The 24,853-nt window shown below is 43.9% G+C and overlaps 1 protein-coding gene across 10 annotated transcripts in view; it reads right to left on the bottom strand.

Moving 5' to 3' along the window:
• The window catches only part of TECPR2 (tectonin beta-propeller repeat containing 2), a 95,327-nt gene that overhangs the window by 65,981 nt on the left and 4,493 nt on the right, over nt 1-24,853 (bottom strand). For all 10 annotated transcript variants that reach the window (XR_004348457.1, XR_004348456.1, XM_032622733.1 and 7 more), the window contains 4 exons: nt 13,764-14,052; nt 6,724-6,852; nt 6,223-6,354; nt 1,965-2,122 (listed from right to left, as the gene is read on the bottom strand). Coding sequence is in view for 8 of the 10 variants with exons in the window: in XM_032622733.1 (XP_032478624.1) it covers nt 1,965-2,122; nt 6,223-6,354; nt 6,724-6,852; nt 13,764-13,982 (638 nt within the window). In the remaining 2 variants the exon portion in view is untranslated. The remainder of the gene's footprint in view (nt 1-1,964; nt 2,123-6,222; nt 6,355-6,723; nt 6,853-13,763; nt 14,053-24,853) is intronic.

The raw sequence follows: 24,853 nt of genomic DNA, 5'->3' as shown, positions 1-24,853 counted from the left end.
TCTAGTTGCTTTAGCCAAGGGCACGGAAACCCTTTCTTATTGTTCCTTTCTCTCCGTTTTCCCCTACATCCGATTCACCCCATTACCCTCCATCCCCCTCCCCTCTCCTCTCCATACCCGGTACCCAGGCGAGGCCTCCGTGCTACTCCTGGGCTCCTGCAGCAGCCTTCTCACTGTTCCCTGCCTGACCGTCTCCAACTAAGTCTCCAGGCAGATCCAGGGTAGCCCAGATAGTCCTTCTCCTGCCTGAAGCCCCCCACTGGCTTTCCATCTCACCTAGAATAACGAGGTTGACAGCATCCCTCGCCTCACGCAGGCTCAGGCCCTCCTTTTCAGCACCCGGCCCACTGCTCTGCAGCCACCCCAGCCCCCTCCTGGCTCCTCGAATGCTCTAGGCCCTGGCCCGATCCAGGGCCTTGGTATCTGCTGTCCCCTGAGACCAGAACGCTCTTCCCACGCTTTAGGCTTCAGCCCACAGATTTCTTACCCAGAGGCCTTTCCTGACCATTCTAAGAGAGGCCCTGCCCCCAGCCGACACCCCACCCTGATGTTGCCTCTATAGCACTGACCGCAGCCTAGACCTTTATCTTACTTGAGGGCAGAGGCCCGTCCCCTGGCTCACCGCTGTCCCACCGTGTGCCACCCAGAGGGACACTGTTGCATGGGGCACCACTTCCAGGAGGCAGACATGGCCGACGTCCTTTTCTAACCACAGCCTAACACAGCACACGACAAACACAAGCCTTCAGGACACAGAGGTTAAAAACGTGTCCGTGCATTCTACCATCCCTCACCTCTCTAATACAGCTCCCTAGGAGGAACGGGACCCGTTTGCCTGTTTCTATATCCTGAAACGGTGCCTGGCAAGGGTATTCTTCTAATGCAAGCTGCCGGAAGACTTGGCCACACAAACGCACCAGGAGAGGTTCACGCAAAGTTGCTCAGGTTTCACACAGGAGGTTACAAGGCCAGGTTTGAAGAGAAAGACTGTCGGGTATACGATCCACGTGGAAGTAATTGGTTTTTAAATCTCTTTTTACACTCCACCTTCCTTCCAAAAAGACACAAGGCAGTAAGACACTGACAGACAAGCCAGGACGAGACGTCAAGCAGAAGAGTGGGACCCTGGCAGAGGGAAAGTCACGACCAAGTTCTGCACACCACTAAGCCCAGCTACAGATTCTGCTGAGCGTTCCGGGGCCGACAGGGAGATCACTGTTACAGAGACGCCAGACTGTTGGTGGAATTAGGGGGGTATTCAGCGTGCAAAGTAGAAGCCAAAGGGGAAGCACGAGTGTCTTTTAATAGCCATGGACCGCCACGCAGAAAAAGAATAAACTTGCACTGTGCTGCTGCAAAGCCCGGGACACAGCACAACAGACGCTGAGAGGACCGGAGGCTGGCACCCCCAGCACCACCAGCTGGCCCTCACTGACGCCCGCCCACCTCCTACCCACTCTCCAGCACCACGCCACCCAGGCCCCCGCGTGCCCCCGGCCCACATGCCGTCCTGCCCCTCCGCCTCTCCCCCGGGCAGGCTGGGACTGGACCGACCCTGCTCGCCGCTGTTCGTCCAGGGAGCAGGTCAAGGGAGGGGCCCTCTCCCGGCCAGGAGTCCTGACCCCTTCCAGACCCGGCCCCTCCCTCAGGACGCCTCCCGGCCCCAGGCCGGGCTACAGCCCATGTGAATGAACTCTTTCTGCGCCCCCCACTCGGCTCTACAGCAGGTGACACAACTGGTAGCACCTCCCCTGCCGAGGTCATTCCGTTTTCACGATGGCGCGGCAAGCGGAGGGAGTGAGGGGCGAGCTCCCACCCGACCCTGAGCCTGACCCCTGACCTCCTACCCAGGCTGTGGAGGAGGGGGCCCGCAGGGAGTAGACTGCAGCAGCCACATGTGGCGGGCAGGCTGGGGACCTGCCTGGAGCCGCGTCACCACGAGCCTCGACACCAGTGATGCTCACCTTTTCCTTGGCTGTGTTCCAATTTGCCTGACAGACTTCTCCTCGGTGTAGAAAAGCAGACTTCTCTGTAAAGTCGAGACCAGCAGCACCTTCTGGCTGTAGTCCAGTTGCACGATGGAAGCCGGCTCCTCCAGTACCAGGTGGGAGTGACAGATGCCCTGCGGAGAGATGCCAGGTGAGGCTCACAGGTGAGGCACGCAGCGCAGCAGGCTACAGTGACCCCACGTCAGTCTGAGAGGACTGGCCCACGTCCCTCCTGTGCCAGACATTGACTTTGGTCAATGTCTACCTTAAAACGAATGCTTTAATTCTCACCGGATTCAATGTCAACCCACTGCAATGAAATTATTTGCAAAAGTCCTCACTAATGAGAAAACAGTCAGGGTTACCATCTATATCAGGCTACATCAAGTTGGCCAAGAAACATTTACAAATTCTGTATAATTTTTTAAAAATGTTCTCAGTACACGGTTCAAAGAAGAATCCATAACGATTCAGCAGAAATATGTTGCACCATGTGTATTATTAATTCCAACAGAACACAGTGGAGCTTTCTATAATGTTACTGTGACAACGGTCAAAGTCCATATCGCACTCCTCCTCCACAAAGGGTTCAAAGCAATCGTGGGGACATTATATCCTTGCCTACTGAAAGGGTCAGAAGAAACAGGTTAGAAAGAAATTAAAATGGTAATAAGCATATTGAAGAACAAAGTAAAGTTCTAGAAGGCATTTTACTGCTAACACAAACTATATTTCTTGGTGTCAAATATCTGCTGCTATAAGCCACTCTTCTCCTGAACCCGTTTCTTTAATTGTTTAGAAATACTGATGCAATGTGACAGACCTTTGCAGGGAAAGAGGGAGCAGCAATCAGATCCATTGGCAAGATTTACATACAGTAAAATTCACTCTTTTTAGATATACAATTCTATGCATTTTGACCAATGCATTCAGTTATGTAACCACCAGCACAATCAAGACAGGGAAATCCCCACTACCCCGCAAACATCAAGGACATCAAGCCAGATTTCCCTCCCACCTTTGCCGTTATGCAGACTGTAGCTTTTCAATTTTTGACTTAGCTTGTAATGGAATTAAATTTATTGTACCGTATTGTGCAAAAACACACGTCTTTTTTGCAAATCTCATGAAATACCTGTGTCTCCAAAAAACAATGATCAGAACCTCAATAAAGCTGGGAAAAAAATGATCAGCATGCTAAGGACAGTGCTTTCTGCATGTGATTTTTCTCTCCATTTCCTGACATCACGCATGAGCAGGGTCCCCTCTGTGCAACTCAGGCTGGGGGAGTGACAGCAGGCAAGTACAAATATGGGGACCCTTAAAACCTTAACAAAATGTTTTCCTGGAGAGTAGCAGTTCTCAAAGTGTGGTCCACAGTCCCTGAGGGTCCCTAGGCGAGATCAAAACCATTCTCATTATAATACTAGGTTTTATCTGCCTTTTCCACCAAGCTGTGGTTTGTACTGATGGTTGGTAGAGCTACTGAAAGCTCAAACGGGCCCAAGATGAGCAGGGCACCAAAATCCGGTAGCTGCCACGGTGCCCTTAGCCACTGTGCACTTGTAGCAAAAACATGAATTTCACTTCAGAAGGTCTTTGACGCAGGGAAATGATAATTCCATCTCATCTTGACCCTTGCGTACGCCTATCTTTGTATTCTGTGTGACAAAACAGGGCACGCACGCAGCCCTCCGCTGATGCTGAAGGACTTCGGTTCTCTCAAGGAGGAAGCACTTGTGCGGTTGTATGAGCTGTGAGCTCAACCAGCTGCTTTTTTTCACAAAATACATTTTTACTTGAAATACTATAATTATTCAAACTTGGGTATTTGGCAGGCATTTTCTCAGAAAGAACAAAGTAAGCCTGTCAATTCAGGGAAAATAAGTGACAGTATTTGTTGCTGATAACAAAATGCAAGTTTACAAGTGAAGATTAGAATTTGAAAACTTGTATCCACCCTTGTGAACCTGACAGATTCCCAACAGCTAAAGACTTTTCTCATCAGAATGATGGCAATATTAACAAAGGTGCTTTCTTTGATATTATATAATTAAATGTTTCAACATTTGGAAGATGTGCATCACTCAGTAGGTCAGTATTTTCCAAGTGATCAATGCAAGATGTTACAAAATCACACGTGGGTCAAGGAGCCATCCTAAGTGCAAGACAGACCAATAGATTTCACTGTAACAGAGTGAGAAAAATTCATCTATATGCTTTCAGATTCCATGTTGTAACCAACCTTTAAGGAAACTACCATTAGTCAATTTGGGGATGTAGCTAAAGAATGTCCACAATTCTCTGGAAGGGCTATTAAAATACTCCTCCTGTTTACCACTACATGTCTGTGTGAGGCCAGATTTTCTTTACATACTCTAACCAAAACAATGTATTGTGACAGACTAAATGCAGAATCCAGCTGTCTTCTATTAAGGCAGACATTAACGAGATTTGCAAAAATGTAAACCCATGCTACTCTTGCAAACAGCAGTAGAAGTTTTGTTTTGCTTTGTTTTTTTTTCAGCCGCGCTGTACGGCTTGTGGGATCTTAGTTCCCCAACGAGGGACTGAACCCAGGCCCTCGGTAGTAAGAGTGCAGAGTCCTAACCACTGGACCACCAGGGAATTCTCAGCAGTAGTTTTGAAAATAGTTATTTTCACAAAAGTATGTTATTTATGTTAACATATAATAAGTTCATTATTTCAAAATAAAATTAATAAAAATTTTTTAATTTCTCAGTTTTAATTTCTAACATAGTACACTCAGTAGATATAAAACCCATACAAACAAAACCTCTTTGGAATCCTCTTTTTAAGAGTGTAAAGTGTAAAGGGGTCTTGGGACAAAAATGTTTGAGAACTACTGCTAGAGCATATTCGTAGAAGACAGGTCAGTCTTGGATCAGAGGGACTAAAAGTCATCCAGCTAGTAATTGCTGAATTCCTAGACGCACTAGGAATGATGGCTACAAATAAGAAAACGAAAGGACCGTGCCACCAAGGGGTTCATTCTAACTGAGCAGAGGTATGACAAAACAAAGCACAGGCAGGCATAAAGCCACAGGCGCGATGGGAGCACACCCTAGGTTTGAAGTTGAGCTCTGCCAGGCATCAGCTCATGACTGGATCCCTTGGAGCCTGGGTTTCTTATCTACTGACTGAAGATCAGCACACACAGCTTAGGGCTCTGTCGTGAGGCTTAAATAAAATGACAAATACGAGGGTGGGGCTAGGTTCCCTGCTGCCACCAACCCTCCTCCTTTCCCACCACTCTATCCCACACAACCAGAGCTTGGCCGGGGGTGAGCTCACCACCCACTGGAAGCACTGACCTCTGTCCACAGTGTGGACAAAGAATGCTGCCCGCCATACAGATGAACAAAGGATGTTGCAGCTATCAGCCACTGCAGCCTCCCCCAACAGTGCAGCTGAAGGGGTTCAAGACGGAAAAGAACAGGATACTTACTGGCCCTAGACAGTTAAGGTGTATATCAAAGGAATGATTTCAGTGAGCCCAGACTCTGGCATCTTCCCATACATAGAAAAGCGCTAAAGTCATTAACTTGAGATGTTTGTTTTTTCTTTAATTAGCAGAAATCTTGATGTTCAACTACCTGGTTTGTGCAAAACTCCTATATATCCTGGCTCTTCCCTTATCACTTTGGAGCAGTCCCTCAGAGTCATGTGAGAGACTGCCTGTCGGGCTTAAGTCCTCAGTAAGTCTGTGGAATAAAAATTCTCGACTTTTAGGTTGTGCTTTTTTTTTTTTTTTCAGTCGACAATAGTCATAACTGTGAAACGCTTCACATCCTCCTACAAACTCTCCAAGGAAATACGTTTGATAGTGGCCACTTTTCTAACTGGTAGCAATAGAAAACAGGAGAATAAAAAAAGTGTATGTTCCAGAAGAAACAAAGGCCAATTCTTTAGATACAGAAGTAGAAGCTTATAAAGCATTAGAAAAGCCCTTGAAAGAAAATGTTACAAACAACAGTTGAGATTAGAAAGGGACAATGGGGAGTTCCTGGTGCCCTAGAGGTTAGGATTCCACACTTTCACTGCTGTGGCCTGGGTTCAATCCCTGGTTGGGGAACTGAGATTCCACAAGCCAACTGGCACGGCAGACAAAAAATAAATAAATAAAATTTTTAAAAAGGGACAATAATCAAAAATTCAAGTTGACCAACTTCTCCAAATATAAGACAACCAATATTTCTGAAAATAATTTTACCTGATCTAGATCCAGAGAAGAATAGACAATTTTCCCTTTGTCATCTCCAGAGAACAATTTCATTCCATTGGGGCTCCAAGCCAGAGCTGTTATGCTATTCTTGTGAATACCAGTGACGTCAAATCTCCGAAGCTATGAATAAACGATGAAAATACACAAAAGAAAAAGACAAGGATAAACACTGTGAGATGTGAACAAGGTGGTACGCAATCCCTCCTGTTTATGGAAAAGCTGGTGTTCCCAAGTTGTTCCCATGCAAAAACCTGCACAAGGGTCCACCTTTAAAACTGACAGAGAAGAGCCAGAGAATATTAAGCAAAATTACCCATAAATGCTTTTTGCCAAGTGTCCTACCAGGAACAAAAATGTCATCTGATTATAAAGAGCACAGAGTGAGGCTTTTCTGAGCAAGTATTTTCTTGGCAGATGAGGACTCCTCATTTTAAAAGACATGAGGAATTTGCCAAGAAGTTAAGAAATGCTAAAATGATTAGTACTTACCTGTCTATTTCTTCCTGGCAACGAGGATACAAGTTGAAAGACTGCAACCCTCCCAGAGGCTGTGCCTGCAGCCACCAGGTCATCAAAACAGCTCAGCAGTTTCACCACCGTGATGGATTCCGTTTTCCCCTGAAAGAGGAAACATTCAAAAACAAATGGGCCATAATTCAAAGAGTCATGTACCACAATGTTCATTGCAGCACTATTTACAATAGCCAGGACATGGAAGCAACCTAAATGTCCATCAATAGATGAATGGATAAAGAAGACGTGGCACGGGCTTCCCTGGTGGCGCAGTGGTTAAGAATCCGCCTGCCAGTGCAGGGGACACGGGTTCAAGCTCTGGTCCGGGAAGATCCCACATGCCGCAGAGCAACTAAGCCCATGCGCCACAACTACTGAGCCTGTGAGCCACAACTACTGAGCCCATATGCCACAACTACTGAAGCCCATGCGCCTAGAGCCCATGTTCCACAACAAGAGAAGCCACCACAATGAGAAGCCCGCGCACCGCAATGAAGAGCAACCCTTGCTCGCCACAACTAGAGAAAGCCAGAGCACAGCAAAGACCCAATGCAGCCAAAAATAAACAAATTAAAAAAAAGATGCAAACAAGATGCGGCACGTATATACAATGGAATATTACTCAGCCATAAAAATAAACGAAATTGAGTTATCTGTAGTGAGGTAGATGAACCTTGAGTCTGTCATGCAGAGTGAAGTAAGTGAGAAAGAGAAAAACAAATACCATATGCTAACACATATGTATGGAATCTAAAAAAAAAAAAAGGTTCTGAAGAACCTAGGGGCAGGACAGGAATAAAGACGCAGACGTAGAGAATGGACTTGAGGACACAGGGAGGGGGAAGGGTAAGCTGGGACGAAGTGGCATGGACATATATACACTACCAAATGTAAAATAGATAGCTAGTAGGAAGCAGCCGCATAGCACAGGCAGATCAGCTCGGTGCCTTGTGCTCCTCTAGAGGGGTGGGATAGGGAGGGTGGGAGGGAGACGCAAGAGGGAGGGGATATGGGGATATATGTGTACACATAGCTGATTCACTTTGTTATACAGCAGAAACTAACACAAAGTTGTAAAGCAATTATACTCCAATAAAGATGTTAAAAAAAACAAACAAAAAACCAAAACAAATGGGCCTGTCACCAGGCCAGCTTTCAGACTATGAAACGTTACCTACCAATGGAATGGAAAACCTCATTGGACTGCAGCCTATATATATTCCTGATTGAAAATGTATACAATTCAGAAAGATAATTAATCTCTTTTTCTTTCTAGGTTTTTTATCTTTGAAATGACAATTGTTTTTGTGTTATTTTCTGGCTGTGCCACACAGCATGTGGGATCTTAGTTCCCCAACCAGGATTTGAACCTGTATCCCCTGCACTGGAAGTGCAGAGTCTTAACCACTGGACCACCAAAGAAGTCCCTGAAATGACAAAATTTTTAAACTGCATTTATGAAAAAGGAAATACTGTTCAATCAAGTATGAATACACTGAGCTCTTATCAAGAGAGTACTAAGGAACTCGGATAGGAGAGGTAGTTCCCCTCAAAACTGGAGTCTGGAGTCAGAAGAGCTATCCCAGACGCAAGCTCTCCTTTCTTCTCTCTCAACGTGGACAAGTCATCCACCGACTATAGTCCATGGTGTGTACCTGCCACACAGGCTTGCTTGAGGATCAGTGAGACAATACATTTGAGAGTGCTTTATAAACTGATTCCTGGCGTGTTTTGGTTCTCATATCAATAATCACATTAAATAACACTAACTCAAGCTTAATACATTGGTTTATTAACAAGCACATGTCAAGCACTGAATACAGATATTCGGGCTTCCAGAGCATCCGAATGATCATTTTTCATTTTGAAACCACTCATTCAGAAAAATTACACAACCATTTCGACCTCGCTAAGACATATGGCAAGATCTTCCATAAGCCATTTTGATCCCTGATGCAGTAATTTAGATGGTAATCAATCTCTGCATTCAGGGTACTGAGTCAGCTGCTGTGGTAATACACAGTAGGGCGCAGGCCCGCCCTCTCACAGCTGAGCTGTAGCAATGAGACGTGCACATGAAGAGCTGCCCCCCACGAGTGGGGGTGGCAGCGACTGAGCTCACTTTCACCTGCCACTTTACAGCTTGCAGCGTATGCTCATGGGCTATAAATACACTTGGTGCCACGTCGTGATACAGGGTAAGGGACCTGGATCTTAAGCTACAGGAAGGAAAAGGGGGACCCTTGAAGATGCCTGCTTTTGCAGGTGTATCAGTCAGAGGTGTTTCTGGTAACCCCATTAGGAACAGGATGGAAGGAGGAAGGCGTGGGACCAGGCAGGCAGGAGGACCAGCTGGGAGCCTCCTGTGATAGTTCAGGTGGAGGTAGTATGTGCCCAGTCAAGGGAAGTGGCAAACTGAACAGGTGCAAGGGCAGTAAACCCTGACGAGGAAAGAAGAGTATGAAGACCCGGTCAGAAGGAGGGCGGCAGTGATGAACAGAGCACATTGACTCTCTCTGTAAGGGACGCTCTGTCAGTCGCGCGTGTCCTGTGCTGGGCAACCTGTTCAGCGCTTCACAGGCATTATCTCCTGGGGTCCTCAAACCACCAAGAGGGCAGGTGCTGGAGTTATCCTCATTTTACAAAGGTGAAGCGATTTGTCTCAGGTCACAAAGCTAGAGAGAATCAATAGTCAGGACTCACACCCAAGTGTGACCCTACAGAGGCCCTGCTCTGCCTCGCTGCCCTATGCCTTCTGAGCAGATCCATGGCCGTGGAGATGGAAGGTGTGGTCGGCTGTGGGAAAGAAGGAGAATGAAAGGAGTGCAGGAATGTGAGTGATGGTTCCACCTCTGCTTTGAGAGAAGAAAGTAACATAACATGCTTTAGATGTGTATCATCTGACATGGCAACAGAATGTTAAAAAGAGAATATTTTCCCTGGGAATTTGTAATTATAAAAACCGCTACTACAACAGGAATCAAAATCACTTATTGGAGATCTTGCCACGTCATAGCACAAAATCAAAACGGTTGTGTAATTTTCCTGAATGAATGGTTTCAAAATCATTGCTCAGATGGGCTGGAAGCCTGAATGTCTATATGCAATGCTTGTACACGTGCTTTTTAATAAACCAATGCACTAAACTTGACTTAAGGTTATTTAATATGATTATTAAATAGATTTGGTTCTTGACTTAAGAACCAAAACATCCGAAGAATCAGATTATCAATATCTAACTATACTTCAGACAGAAACAAAATATGAAGTTTCAACTTCTCACAGTATAACACTCTAGCTACTCTGAAAAAGCATTCCTCTCCAGACACCTAGAAATGTTGAATAAGATACATAAAACATTCTTTTAAACGCATAGCTGATCTCTAGAAAAGTAAAGAAAATCTACAAGAGCCGAAAACAAAAAGAATGCTGTCAAACTAGAACAGAAGCCAGCCCTGAAGCTACAGGCTACATAGGGCAATCTGGCCAACACCTAGACCCTTGATGTTCTGAGGTGAGGACGGTTAATGAGGACAAGGCTTCCGGCCAGGTGACGTGGGGAGCTGGAACTGACATCCCCTGCTAAAACCAGAATCCCTGAAGACCTAACTCTCAGTGAAAGTGTAAACTAGGGAAAAATCAATTTGCTGGGAAATGAAGCTGACAAGGACCTTTGTCTTATCTCAGGCATTGACTGGAGTGAATAAAAAAGATTCTGTAATCACAAAGCTGCCGCATCCAGCACCAGAGTTTGAATTTATTCTCCCTTCCCACTGAAAAGAACCTTCATGCCAGGCACTTCACCTGACATGCTTCCGTGTTTGTAGCACTCCAAGGCGGCTGGCAGAGTGACCATCAACCCCATCTGTGGAACAGTCTCAACCCAGGCCCCTCAGCACTCCCACATATTAGGATCAGCCACATACCTCACAATTAGACATGACCACAGGGAAATAGGTCCCCTCAAGAAAAATCAACTAAAGAAAGCAATAACAGAATTGGACAACTCCTCATCCTGACTCAAGCATTTCATGTAGAGTGAGGAGACCCAGAACATAAAAGAAATATGCTTAAGGGGAGGGAAAGATTGGGAATTAACAGATACACACTACTATACATAAAATAAACAACAAAGACCTACTGTATAGCACAGGGAACTATATTCAATATTGTAATAACCCATGATGGAAAAGAATCTGAAAAAGAATATATAACTGAATCACTTTGCTATACACCTGAAACATTATAAATCAACTATGCTTCAGTAATGAAAAAGAAATATGCTTAAAAATGTTAAAGAAATGTAAAAAGAAGTTGAAACATAAGACCAAACTATTATCAGAAATAACAGAAATGAAAAAGAATCCAAAGAATGTAAAATCTCAGGGGTAGACTAAACAGCAGCCCAGTCACAGATGAAAGAAAATTACTGAACCAGACGACAGCTCTGTGCGGCAAAGGAGAGATAAAAAATATGACAGATGGGCTTCCCTGGTGGCGCAGTGGTTGAGAATCTGTCTGCTAATGCAAGGAACACGGGTTCGAACCCCGGTCTGGGAAGATCCCATATGCCGCAGAGCAACTAGGCCCGTGAGCCACAACTACTGAGTCTGTGCTCTAGAGCCCGCAAGCCACAACTACTGAGCCCACGTGCCACAACTACTGAAGCCTATGCACCTAGAGCCCATGCTCCACAACAAGAGAAGCCACGGCAATGAGAAGCCCACGCACCACAACGAAGAGTAGCCCCCGCTCACTGCAACTAGAGAAAGCCCGTGCACAGCAATGAAGACCCAACACAACCATCAATAAATAAATAAATTAAATTATATATATATTTTAAAAAAGAATGTAGAAACCTTACTACCATATAGGTCCCTTACTCTCCCCTCTTACGTTATAGCTATCTTATATATTACTACATGTATACACACTGAAAACTCGATCAGTGTTATAATTTTTGCTGTCAAGTATATTTTAAAGAACTCAAGAGGAGAGAAACAGTCTACTGTATTTACTATTATTCTTCCTTCATTACTGATATTCCAAGTTTCCTTCTGGTATCATTTCTCGTTTGCCTAAAGAACTTCCTGAAACAATTACTTAGAGCAGGTCTGCTGGCAATGAATCCCCCTAGTTTTCCTTCATCTGAGAATATTTTTATCTCACCTTCTTTCCTAATAGATATTTTTCTTGGGTAAAAATTCTGAGCTGACCATTATTTTCTTTCAACACTTTATAAATGTTGTACCACTGTCTTCTATCCTCCACAGTTCCTGATGAGAAATTTTCGGGAATTCAAAGCATTGTCCCTTACAGGTAACGTGTCATTCTCCGGCTACTTTTAAGATTCCTCTTTGTCTTTAGTTTTTAGAAGTCTGATTAGGATATGTCTGGGCATGGGTTTCTTTGGTCTATCCTGTTAGGGGTTCACTGCTGGATTCATAAGTCTTTTTTGTTAAGTGCTGAAGTATTTGAGAGATCTGATATATTAATCCATAACCATAGTTTTAAAGATTAACTATGTAATGGTTTTAAACGTCTGGGGAATTTGAGCAGTCAAATCCATGAGCTATTAAATAAAGAAAAGAAATAGCAATAGTTTTCATTTTCATACAAAAAATACAAATGTAAACTCTAGAGCCAGTCTGCCCAAGTTCAGACAACGGTGCCACCACTTCCTAACCACCTCACAAGTCACTCGACCTCTCTGTACCTCAGTTGTCGCCCTGGTAAATGGGGATGAGAAAACATCATCTACCTCACAGAGTCTTGTGAGGATGAAATGCGTTAATATATGTAAAGGTTCACAATAATGCCTGGCACATAGTAAGTGCTATATACATGCTAACCATTTGTGTTATTTTAAATTGAGTATAGAGGCTTAACAAAAACTAACTTTTTAAGTTAAACTTTAGGTTGAATATTGATTAAAATATAGATATTTGTAAATACTTCTCTTAAACACAAAAGCCTTGTCTTAGGCTGTAAAAGTCTACTAACCACAGGCAGAGCAGAACCCCATGAGGCTGTGAGGCAGGAGCCACAACTCAGTCACCCTTGAGTCTCTCACAAAACCTGAGCACTCATAAATCACAGATACCAACTCAGCGGGTGAATTCGGTCCACCTCCCCAGTAACTACAATACACAGAGATGCCTGAGCCAACCAACACAGAACAGAGGTCGGTCAGGACCCCAGTTGCAGTGTTCTACAGAAGTGACCTCAGTTAAGATGTACGTGTTCTGGCAGCTAGCCAAAGTTGATCCTGATCCTTTTCTCACAATAATTTCACCAGAATAGCTAGTGATTATTTGAGTAAGTCAGGTAAGGTATTTTGAAAAACAAAACACTTAGAAAACACTTAGAGGGACTTCCCTGGTGGTCCAGTGGCTAAGAGTCCACGCTCCCACTGTAGGGGGACCAGGTTCGATCCCTGGTCGATGAACTAAGATCCTGTATATCGCATGGTGCAGCCAAAAACAAAAAAACAAAACAAAACACTTAGAAAAACGTGCCTACTTTCAAAGTTTTCTATTAAGTGTTAAACACTATAATGTTCTCTTTTAAAGTAACTCTGGATTTTTGGAGGCAGGAAAAAAAGTTAAAACATCAACATTTTTAGCTGTACTCCACCTCAATTAAAAATGGTCGGGGCTTCCCTGGTGGCGCAGTGGTTGAGAGTCCACCTGCCGATGCAGGGGACACGAGGTCGTGACCCGGTCTGGGAAGATCCCACATGCCGCGGAGCGGCTGGGCCCGTGAGCCATGGCCGCTGAGCCTGCGCGTCCGGAGCCTGTGCTCCACAAAGGGAGAGGCCACAGCAGTGAGAGGCCCGCGTACGGCAAAAAAAAAAAAAAAAAAAAAAAAAAAAAGGTCATAAAGTATTGTTTGGGAAGGGCACTCAGGCCATATTCTAGCAAATCAGAAGTAAATTACCCCATCCTGGAACTCACAAGCATGTTAAACATTAGCCTGGGCTCACACATGCTCAGGTGAGGACAAGCAAGACTCACCTCAAAGTTGTACTTCTTCATCTGATTCAAGTGCCGGCAGTACAGGTAGAGCATGCCAATGCTACTGCCCACGGCAATGTAGTCCCCGTTGGCGTCCAGGGCCGTGAGGTAGACCACTATGGAGCGGAACCCCTTCTGGATCTTTGTGGGAATGGCATTGAGGAGATAGTACAAAGGGCAGAACTCTCTGAATGTGACAGACTCTGATACGGATGCCATGGCCAACGTTTCCACAGATGATCTTCAAGCAGGACAGGAATTTTAACTGGCATCTAGGGAAACCTGGGGGCTGAAGAACAAGGCATTATAATGCTTTCAACATCTAGTCATGCAAAGAGAAGTCAGGTATAATAGTGGGAACGAGGAACTTTCAGGTGGGTATGAATTATAGTCAGAGCTGAATTAAACAGAGAAAGTAACCAAGTGCCATTAAGATCACTTTTGAGCATTTTAATTCAAAACTCACTTCAATATGTGCTGGCCCCTGTAATTTATATTGTGATAAATGCTATGGAGGGGAAGGGGTGGAAAAAATATTAAAAACAGTTCTTAATCTCAAGTAGCTTATGATCTAGTTAGGGAGGCAAAAGAAACTGTGAAGAGACATAAAACCAGATGTGATTAGGTGCTAATCTGTGGGTCTCAATGAGAAGAGGGAGAGAGCAGTGTGGACTAGAGAGTGGAGAAAGCTTCACCGGAAACATCCAAAATTCTGATGCCCACCAGGAAGGACAGAATGTGGAGAAGAGGAATTCCCTGGCAATCCGCACTTCCACTGCACGGTGCACGGATTTGATCCCTGGTCAGGGAACTACGATCCCGCAAGCTGCATGGCCAAAAAAAAAAAGTGTGTGGAAAAGAAACAGTAAAGACACTGTACTAGAAGAACAGTGGACCGATCCAGACGTAGGAATAAGCTCACTGTGTCGAGGTGGTGGAGAAACATGTCCCCCGGCTGGATAGCCACAGCTTCCACAGCACTCAGAACATCAGCTACACAACACCTCCTATCTGTTCTGCACTGACACCCACACCTCTTGAAAATTTGGATTCAAAGCTTCCCTCAATAAAGGGAAGCGTGTTATATATCATCACACAGCGTGTTATACTTTAAAGTGTTCATTCACCCATTTAATCCTTACCCTACAAACTTTTACAAGGTTTTGGAAGTCCCAGCCACGGCAATCAGAGAAGAAAAAGAAATAAAAGGAATACAAATTGGAAAAGAAGTAAAACTGTCACTGTCTGCAGATGACATGAGACTATACATAGAAAATCCTAAAGATGACACCAGAAAACTACTAGAACTAATCAATGAATCTGGTAAGGTTGCAGGATACAAAATTAATGCTCAGAAATCTCTTTCATTCCTACGCACTAACAGTGAAAGATCAGAAAGAGAAATTGAGGGAAGAATCCCATTTACCATCACAACAAAAAGAATAATATACCTGGGAATAAACCTACCTGGAGACAAAAGACCTGTACTCAGGAAACTATAAAACACTGATGAAAGAAATCAAAGATGACGTAAACAGATGGAGAAATACACCATGTTCTTGGATTGGAAGAATCAATATTGTGATAACGACTATACTACCCAAAGCAATCTACAGATTCAGTGCAATCCCTATCAAATTACCAATGGCATTCTTCACAGAATTAGAACAAAAAATTTTACCATTTGTATGGAAACAAAAAAGACCCCGAAGAGGAAAGCAATCTTGAGAAAGAAAAGCAGAGCTGGAGGAATCAGGCTCTCCAACTTCAAACTATACTACAAAGCTACAGTAATCAGGACAAGTATGGTACTGGCACAAAAACAGAAATATTGATCAATGGTACAGGATAGAAAGCCCAGAGATAAACCCACGAACATATGGTCACCTAATTTAGGACAAAGGAGGCAAGAACATACAGTGGAGAAAAGACAGCCTCTTCAATAAGTGTGCTGGGAAAACTGCACAGCTACATGTAAAAGAATGAAATTAGAACACTACCTAACACCACACACAAAAATAAACTCCAAATGGATTAAAGACCTAAATGTAAGACCAGACACTATAAAACTCTTAGAGGAAAACATAGGAAAAACACACTTTGACATAAACCACAGCAAGATCTTTTTTGACCCACCTCCTAGAGTAAAGGAAATAAAAACAAAAATAAACAAATGAAATGGGACTTAATTAAATTTAAAAGCTTTTGCCCAGCAAAGGAAACCATAAACAAGACGAAAAGAAAACGCTCAGAATGGGAGAAAATATTTGCAAACAAAGGAACAGACAAAGGATTAATCTCCAAAATAGACAAACAGCTCATGGAGCGCAATATCAAAAAAACAACCAACCCAATTGAAAAATGGGCAGAACTAAACAGACATCTCTCCAAGGAGGACATACAGATGGCCAAGGGGCACATGAAAGGATGCTCAACGTCACTAATTATTAGTGAAATGCAAATCAGAACTACAATGAGGGGACTTCCCTGGTGGCACAGTGGCTAAGAATCCGCCTCCCAATGCAGTGGACGCAGGCTCGATCCCTGTCCTGGAAGATCCCACATGCCACGGAGCAACTAAGCCCATGTGCTTGGTTGAGCACTGCACTCTAGAGCCCACGCACCACAACTACTGAAGCCTGCATGCCCTAGAGCCCATGCACTGCAACTACTGCGCCGGTGTGCCTTGAGCCCATGCTCCACAGCAAGAGAAACCACTGCGATGAGAAGCCTGCGCACCACAACAAAGAGTAGCCCCCGCTCAGCAACTAGAGAAAGCCCCTTTGCAGCAACGAAGACCCAACTCAGCCAAAAAAAAACAAACAAACAAAAACTACAATGAGGTATCACCTCACACCGGTCAGAATGGCCGTCATCAAAAAACCTACAGGGCTTCCCTGGTGGCACAGTGGTTAAGAGTCCGCCTGCCAACGCAGGGGACACGGGTTCGATCCTTGGTCCAGGAAGACCTCACATGCTGTAGAGCAACTAAGCCCATGCTCCACAACTACTGAGCCTGCGCTCTAGAGCCTGCAAGCCACAACTACTGTAGCCCGCGCACCTAGAGCCCGTGCTCCACAAGAGAAGCCACCACAACGAGAAGCCCGTGCACCGCAACAAAGAGCAGCCCCGCTCGCCGCAACCAGAGAAAGCCCGTGGGCAGCAGCAAAGACCCAACTCAGCCAAAAATAAATAAATTTATTTTTTAAAAGTCTACAAACAATAAATGCTGGAGAGGGTGTGGAGCAAAGGGAACCCTCTTGCACTGTTGGCGGGAATGTAAATTGATACAGCCACTGTGGAGAACAGTATGGAGATTCCCTAAAAAACTAGAAATAGAACTACCATATGACCCAGCAATCCCACTACTGAGCATATACCCTGAGAAAACCATAACTCAAAAGGACACACGTACCCCAACTGGTTCATTGCAGCACTGTTTACAATAGCCAGGATATGGAAACAACCTAAATGTCCAAAGACAGATGAATGGATAAAGAAGATGTGGCACACACATACAATGGAGTATCACTCAGCCATAAAAAGGAATGAAGCTGGGTCATTTGTTGAGATGTGGATGGACCTAGAGTCTGTTATACAGAGTGAAGTAAGCCAGAAGGAGAAAAACAAATATTGTTTATTAACACATATATGTGGAAACTAGAAAAATGGTACAGATGAACCTATTTGCAGGGCAGGAACAGAGACGTAGAGAATGGACATGTGGACACAGGAGGGGAAGGGGTGGGTGGGACGAACTGGGAGGTTAGAATTGACATAAATACACTAACAAGCATAAAACAGACAGCTAGTGGGAACTTGCCATAAAGCACAGGAAGCTCAGCTCGGTGCTCTGTGATGACCTGGATGGGTGGGAGGGAGGTCCAAGAGGGAGGGGGTACATGTATACATATAGCTGATTCACTTCAGCGTACAGCAGAAACTAACACAACGTTGTAAAGCAATTATAGTCTAATAAAAAAAACAACTTTTACATAAGCTACTGAGGGCCAGAGGGTCACAAGACTTGCTCAAGACCACACGGGCAAGACCTGAATCTAGGCCGTTGCCCTTCAAGTCCTCAGCCCTTTCCAAAGGACTCTCTATCACATCCCCACCCCCTGCTTCTCTTTCTCCACACATCCTCTTCCTCTCCTGTTGATGGCCATCTCTGCCTGGTCCCCTCCACCACTGGTCTGTAAGCCCAAGAGCAGAGGCCACATCCACCTCATTTACCCCTGTAGCCCCTGGAACCTAGAAAAGGGTCAGGCACATTGGAGGCACTAGGTATTAATTAATTAATTTTTTTATAAATTTATTTGTTTTATTTATTTATGTATTTTCGGCTGCATTGGGACTTCATTGCTGTGCGCGGTCTTTCTCTAACTGCAGCGAGCAGGGGCTACTCTTCATTGCAGTGTGCGGGCTTCTCACTGCGGTGGCTTCTTCTGTTGTGGAGCACGGGCTCTAGGTGTGCGGGCTTCAGTAGTTGTGGCTCGCGGGTTCTAGAGCACAGGCTCAGCAGCTGTGGCGCATGGGATGGGCCTAGTTGCTCCACAGCATATGGAATCCTCCTGGACCAGGGCTCGAACCCGTGTCCCCTACATTGGCAGGCGGACTCTCAACCACTGCGCCACCAGGGAAGTCCCACACTAAGTATTTATTGAATAAATGAATGAGTTAGTTATAAAAAAGGAAAATCTGCAAGGAAGGAGTGAGTTCAAGAATGGAAAAGAAACGAAATTTCATCTTTTCTCCAATATGGCCCCAGTTCAACGCTGGAATAAACATCCTCTAGGTCATTTTCAGACTCCTATTTCATTTGACAGTCATGATAGACGAAACACACAGTGAAGCAGGCAGGGTAACTCACAAACACCTTTCCTAGAGGTAAGTAAACAGTAATAAGTCCCTCTGCGATGGTTAAGAACATTAATATACCCTCTTTTAGCAGAAGGTGAAGCTCTGGAAGGTTCAGAAATTTGCCCAGGGTCATATAATTTTAAGTGAAATTTTGACGGTGAATGTTGATCTGTCCATACAGCAGCATACTTCATAAATTTACAACTTTGTAAGGTCAAGACTGCCTTGGCTAAAAGATATCCATGCTCCCCAATCTTTGGTTTGTACAAGTACTCCAGAGGGGTGGGCAAAACCCACATGACCCCGAAATCAAATGAAAATGAAACGGCTATCAGGCAAACACAAGCGAGGACAGCCACAATCAGACACCTTGGGAAAGCACGTAGATCATTTTAAGGAGGACGCTAAAGGCAAAATAACAATGAAAGTAGCAACAGTGGTAACAGTAAACACTATTACTTAACGGAAACTGTTTTAGCACACGAACTCATTAAATCCTCACAAAAAACCTCAGGAGGCTGGCACCACTGTTATCTCTACTTTACAGGCGAGAAATGTTCTCATTTCAACAGCTCCTCTCCACCTTCAAGCAGAAGGGCATCACAGGAGCAGGAAAAGATGTATTTCCTTGATGGGTGTGTGCACACAAACACTGATGTACCATAATTTACGTGATGTTTTTAAAATAAAATTTTATTGTTATAAAAGTTATAAATGTTCGCTATCAAAAACGTAGCAATATAGAAAAGTACAGAGAATGAAATAAATGCCACTCATAATCCCATCGTAGAGACATGTTACATATATAGATAGGGTATAGCTACATGTGTGTAAACACACACAGGGTTTTTCACTTAATAAATCATGAGCATTTGCCATGTCATTAAATACTTCCCTAGAATAAGATTTTTAGTGACCATATAAAAAAACTGCAGAGAACACGCTATAGTCATAAACCAAGAGAACATGCTATATGCATAAACCAAGATTTTCTCAAAGTGTTTTAATTTCCACTTTAGCTGATGAGATCTCCTAGGAAGCAAGCAGAGGTACGAAGCACTTCACAAATGTCAGCGGATATTAATTCCTCCTTTAAAAGTCTTTTTCCTGGGGCTTCCCTGGTGGCACAGTGGTTGAGAGTCCGCCTGCCGATGCAGGGGACACGGGTTCGTGCCCCAGTCCGGGAAGATCCCACATGCCGCGGAGCGGCTGGGCCCATAAGCCATGGCCGCTGAGCCTGCGTGTCCGGAGCCTGTGCTCCGCGACGGGAGAGGCCACAACAGTGAGAGGCCCACGTACCGCAAAGAAAAAAGAAAAAAAAAAAAAAAGTCTTTTTTCTCAAAGTAGCCCTGTCAAATTATGACATTTAGATTTCAAAAACTCATTCCCTTGAACTGATACTATTCACTGAGAGTTCCATAATCTCTACACAGAAGGGGCTTTGAGGTTGCAGTCTGGTTAGAAGGGGGCAGAGGACTTGCCTTGGAACTGCACTTGTAAAGCAGGCACACTAGTCTCACTTAGAAAATATGTTTATTTGAAATGGCGTAGGCAGTATTAGAGGATAATATGGAAGGTCAGAGTCTCTGGAACCATCTCCTTGGCACAATCAGTGATCATACAATCAAAAGCAATTTCAAATGTGTAAGAAGGGAGTGCAGGACTCGCTGGCCAAACTCCATTAAAAACTATCATAATTCTGTAACAGGTAACAGACAGCATAATCAAATTTTGGATCAAAATTATTTAAGCTGAAACCCTAGCATTCATCCATGATTTCTCCCTCTCCCTCACCCCTACAGTAATCCCTCACCTTGTTCCATCAGCTCTATGTCCTAACCTACCTCACAGCCGGCCTCTTCTCACCAACTCTGTGGCCATGCCTGAGACAAATCCAGTACACCTCTCATGTGGACCACGGCATTGTTCTTGTAACAACTGCTCTCCTGCTTCTACACCTGTCCCTGGAATCCGGATTCATACAGAGCAGTCAGAATAAGCTCTCTGACTTCAACAAAATTAAAAACTTTTGTGCTCTGAAGGACATCATCAAGAAAAGTAAAAAGACAACCCACAGAATGAGAGAAAATACTTGTTAATCATACATCTGACAAAGGACTTGTATCCAGAATATATGAGAAATGCTTAAAACTTAATAATTAAAAGGTTTTTTTTTGTTGTTGTTGTTGTTTTGTTGTTTTTTTTTTTTTGCGGTACGCGGGCCTCTCACTGTTGTGGCCTCTCCCATTGCGGAGCACAGGCTCTGGACGCGCAGGCTCAGCGGCCATGGCTCATGGGCCCAGCCGCTCCGCGGCATGTGGGATCTTCCCAGACCAGGGCACGAACCCATGTCCCCTGCATCGGCAGGCGGACTCTCAGCCACTGCGCCACCAGGGAAGCCCAAAAGGTAATTTTTAAGTGGGCAGCAGATCTGAATAGACATTTCTCCTCGGAAGACATACAAATGGCCAATAAGCACATGAAAAGATGCTCAGTATCATTAATCATCAGGGAAAATGCAAAACAAAACCACAAGATATCACTTCACACTCACTAGGATGGCTATAATCAAAAAGACAGATAAGTGTTAACAAGGATGTGGAGAAACACATACATTGTTGGAACATTGCTGGAACCCTCATACATTGTTGGTAGAAAATAAAATGCGGCAGTCACTGGCAGTTCCTCAAAAGGTTAAACATACAGTTACCATATGACCCAGCAATTCTACTCCTAGTTATATACCTAAGAGAAATGAAAACGTATGTCTACACAAAAACTTGTATACAGAATTTCATATTACTATTCATAAAAGCCAAAAAGTAAAACAACCCAACTGTCCATCAACTGATGAATGGATAAACAAAACATTGTATATCCATGTAACTATTATTCAGCAATAAAAAGGAATGAAGTACTGATATATGCTACAATATGATGAACCTTGAAAACATTATGCTAAGTGAAAGAAGCCAGACACGAAGGACCACACATTTGCATGATTCCATTTATATGAAATAGCAAATGGCCAGAATAAGCAAATCTACAGACAGAAAGCACAGCAATGACTGCCTGAAGCCGAGAGAAGAGAGTGGGGGTGGGCATGACTGCTAAAGGACATGGTGTTTCTTTTTAGGATGGTATGTCCTAAAACTGATTGTTGCATAACTCTGTGAATATACTAAACAACACTGAATTGTACACCTTGAATGGTTAATATATATGGTATGTAAAATCTCAATGAAGCTATTACCCCAAAAAAACACACCAAAAAACCCCAAAAAAACAAAACAAACAAAAAAAAGAAGAATCAGCTCTCCAACATGCATTCATGACAAAAACTTCAGTAAACCAGAAACAGAGGGGAACTTCCTCAACCTGATAAGGAATATCTACACAAAAAACCTAACAACTAACATTACACTTAATGTTGAGAAACCCAGAGCTTCCCCAACTGGGCTTCCCTGGTGGCGCAGTGGTTAAGAATCCACCTGCCAACGCAGGGGACACGGGTTCAGGCCTTGGTCCAGGAAGATCCCACATGCCGCAGAGCAACTAAACCCGTGCGCCAAAACTGCTGAGCCTGCGTTCTAGAGCCCATGTGCCACAAATACTGAAGCCCATGCGCCTAGAACCCGTGCTCCGCAACGAGAAGGCACTGCAATGAGAAGCCCGCGCACTGAAACGAAGAGTAGCCCCCAGTCAACGCAACTAGAGAAAGCCCGCGCGCAGCAACGAAGACCCAATGCAGCCAAAAATAAATAAGTAAATAAATTAAAAAAAAAAAGCTTCCCCAACTGAGATCAGGTACAAAGCAAGGATGTCCCCCTCTCACCACTCCTTTTCAACATTTACTGGAAGTTCTAGCTGATGCAATAAGACAAGGAAATAAAAGGTATACAGATTAGGAAGGAAGAAATAAAACTATGTTTGTGGATGACTTTTTCATCTATGTGGAAAATCTGAAAGAATTAATAAAAAAACTCCTGAAACTAATAGGCAATTATAGCAAGGTTTCAGGATACAAGATTAATATACAAAAGTCAATCACTTCCCTATATACCAGCTATGAACAAGTGGAATTTTAAATTAAAAACACAGTATCATTTACATTTGCATCCCCCCAAACAAAACACTTAGGTATAAATCTAACAAAATATGTAAAGAGCTATACAAGGAAAAGTATAAAACTCACATGAACAAAATCAAAGAACAACTAAATAAATAGAGAGATATCCCATGTTCACAGATAAGAAAATTCAATATTGTTAAGATGTCAATTCTTCCCAACTGCATGTACAGATTCAGTGTAATCCCAATAAGTTATTTTGTGGATACCAACAAAATAATTCTGAAGTTTGTATAGAAAGACAAAAGACCCAAAATAGCCAACACAATATTGAAGGAGAAAAAGAGGACTGATAAGACCAAACTGCAAAACTTATTATAAAGCATCAGTTATCAAGATAGTGATACTGGCAAAAGAACAAATGGATCAACAGAACAGAAGAGAAAGCCCAGATACAGACCCACATAAATACAGCCAGCTGATCTCTGACAATGGAGCAAAGGCAATACAATGGAGCAAAGACAGCCTTTTCAATAAATGGTGCTAGAACAACTGGACATCTACATGTAAAAAAGTGAATATAGGCATAGACTTTTCACAAAAATTAACTCAAAATGGATCACAGGGGCTTCCCTGGTGGCACAGTGGTTAAGAATCCACCAGCCAATGCAGGGGACATGTGCTCCATCCCTGGTCCGGGAAGATCCCACATGCCACGGAGTAACTAAGCCCGTGAGCCACAACTACTGAAGCCCGCGTGCCTAGAGCCCGTCCTCCACAACAAGAGAAGCCACCACAATGAGAATCCCAAGCGCCGCAATGAAGAGTAGGCCCCACTCGGAAACTAGAGAAAGCCCGCGCGCAGCAACGAAGACCAAACGCAGCCCCCAAAAAAGGATCACAGACCTAAATGTACAGCACAAAAGCTATAAAACTTCTAGAAGGCAATACAGGAGAAAACCTAGATGACCTTGGGTATGGTGATGACATTTTAAATAGTATCACCAAAGGCATGATTCATGAAAGAAGTAACCGATAAGCTAGACTTCATTAAAATTTAAAACTTCTGCTTTACAAAAGACAATGCCAAATGAAGGAGGAGCCAAGCCACACATTAGGAGAAAAACTGCAAAACGTACCTATCTGATAAAGGGCTGTTATCCAAAATATACAAAGAACTTTTAAAACTCAACAACCCAATTAACATACAGGCCAGGGCTTCCCTGGTGGTGGTGCAGTGGTTGAGAGTCCACCTGCCGATGCAGGGGACACGGGTTCGTGCCCCAGTCCGGGAAGATCCCACATGCTGCGGAGCGGCTAGGCCCGTGAGCCATGGCCGCTGAGCCTGCGCGTCCGGAGCCTGTGCTCCGCAACGGGAGAGGCACAACAGTGAGAGGCCCGCGTACTGCAAAAGAAAAAAAAAAAAAAAAATACAGGCCAAAGATCTTAATAAACACCTCACCAAAGAAGACATACAGATGTCAGATAAGTCTATGAAAAGATGCTCCACATCATATATCAGGAGAATGCAAATTAAAACGAGATACCATCACACACCTAGTAGAATGGCCAAGATCTGGAACACTGACAACACCAAATGCTGGTGAGAATGTGGAGCAACAGGAACTCTCATTCATTGCTGGTGGGGATGCAAAATGGTACAGCCGCTTAGGAAGACAATTTGAAGGTTTCTTACAAAACTAAACATAATCTTACCATATGATCCAGCAGTTGCAGCCCTTGGTACCTATCCAAACGAGTTCAAAACTTACGCCCACACAAAACCTTCACCAGAATGTTTACAACATCTTTATTCATAATTGTGAATAAAAGTCTGGAAGCAACTAGCACATTAGTAAGTGAATGAATAAATAAACTTTGGTACATCCGGGCACGAGAATATTATTCAGCACTACAAAGAAATGGGCTCTCAAACCATGAAAAGACACGGAGGAACTTGAAGGGCACATTGCTAAGTGAAAGAAGGCAATCTGAAAAGGCTGCATGCTGTATAGTTTCAACTCTGGAACCTTCTGGAAAAGGCAAAGCTATGGAACAGTAAAAAGATCAGTGGTTGCCAGGGTTTGTGTGGGGGAGGGGAAGGGATAAGTAGGCAGAGCACAGAGGATTTTTAGGGCAATAAAAATACCGACACCAT

This window comes from Phocoena sinus, chromosome 2 (assembly GCF_008692025.1).
Source record: "Phocoena sinus isolate mPhoSin1 chromosome 2, mPhoSin1.pri, whole genome shotgun sequence".
NCBI classification, from domain to species: Eukaryota; Metazoa; Chordata; class Mammalia; order Artiodactyla; family Phocoenidae; genus Phocoena; species Phocoena sinus.
This window is presented reverse-complemented; position numbering and strand designations above follow the sequence as displayed.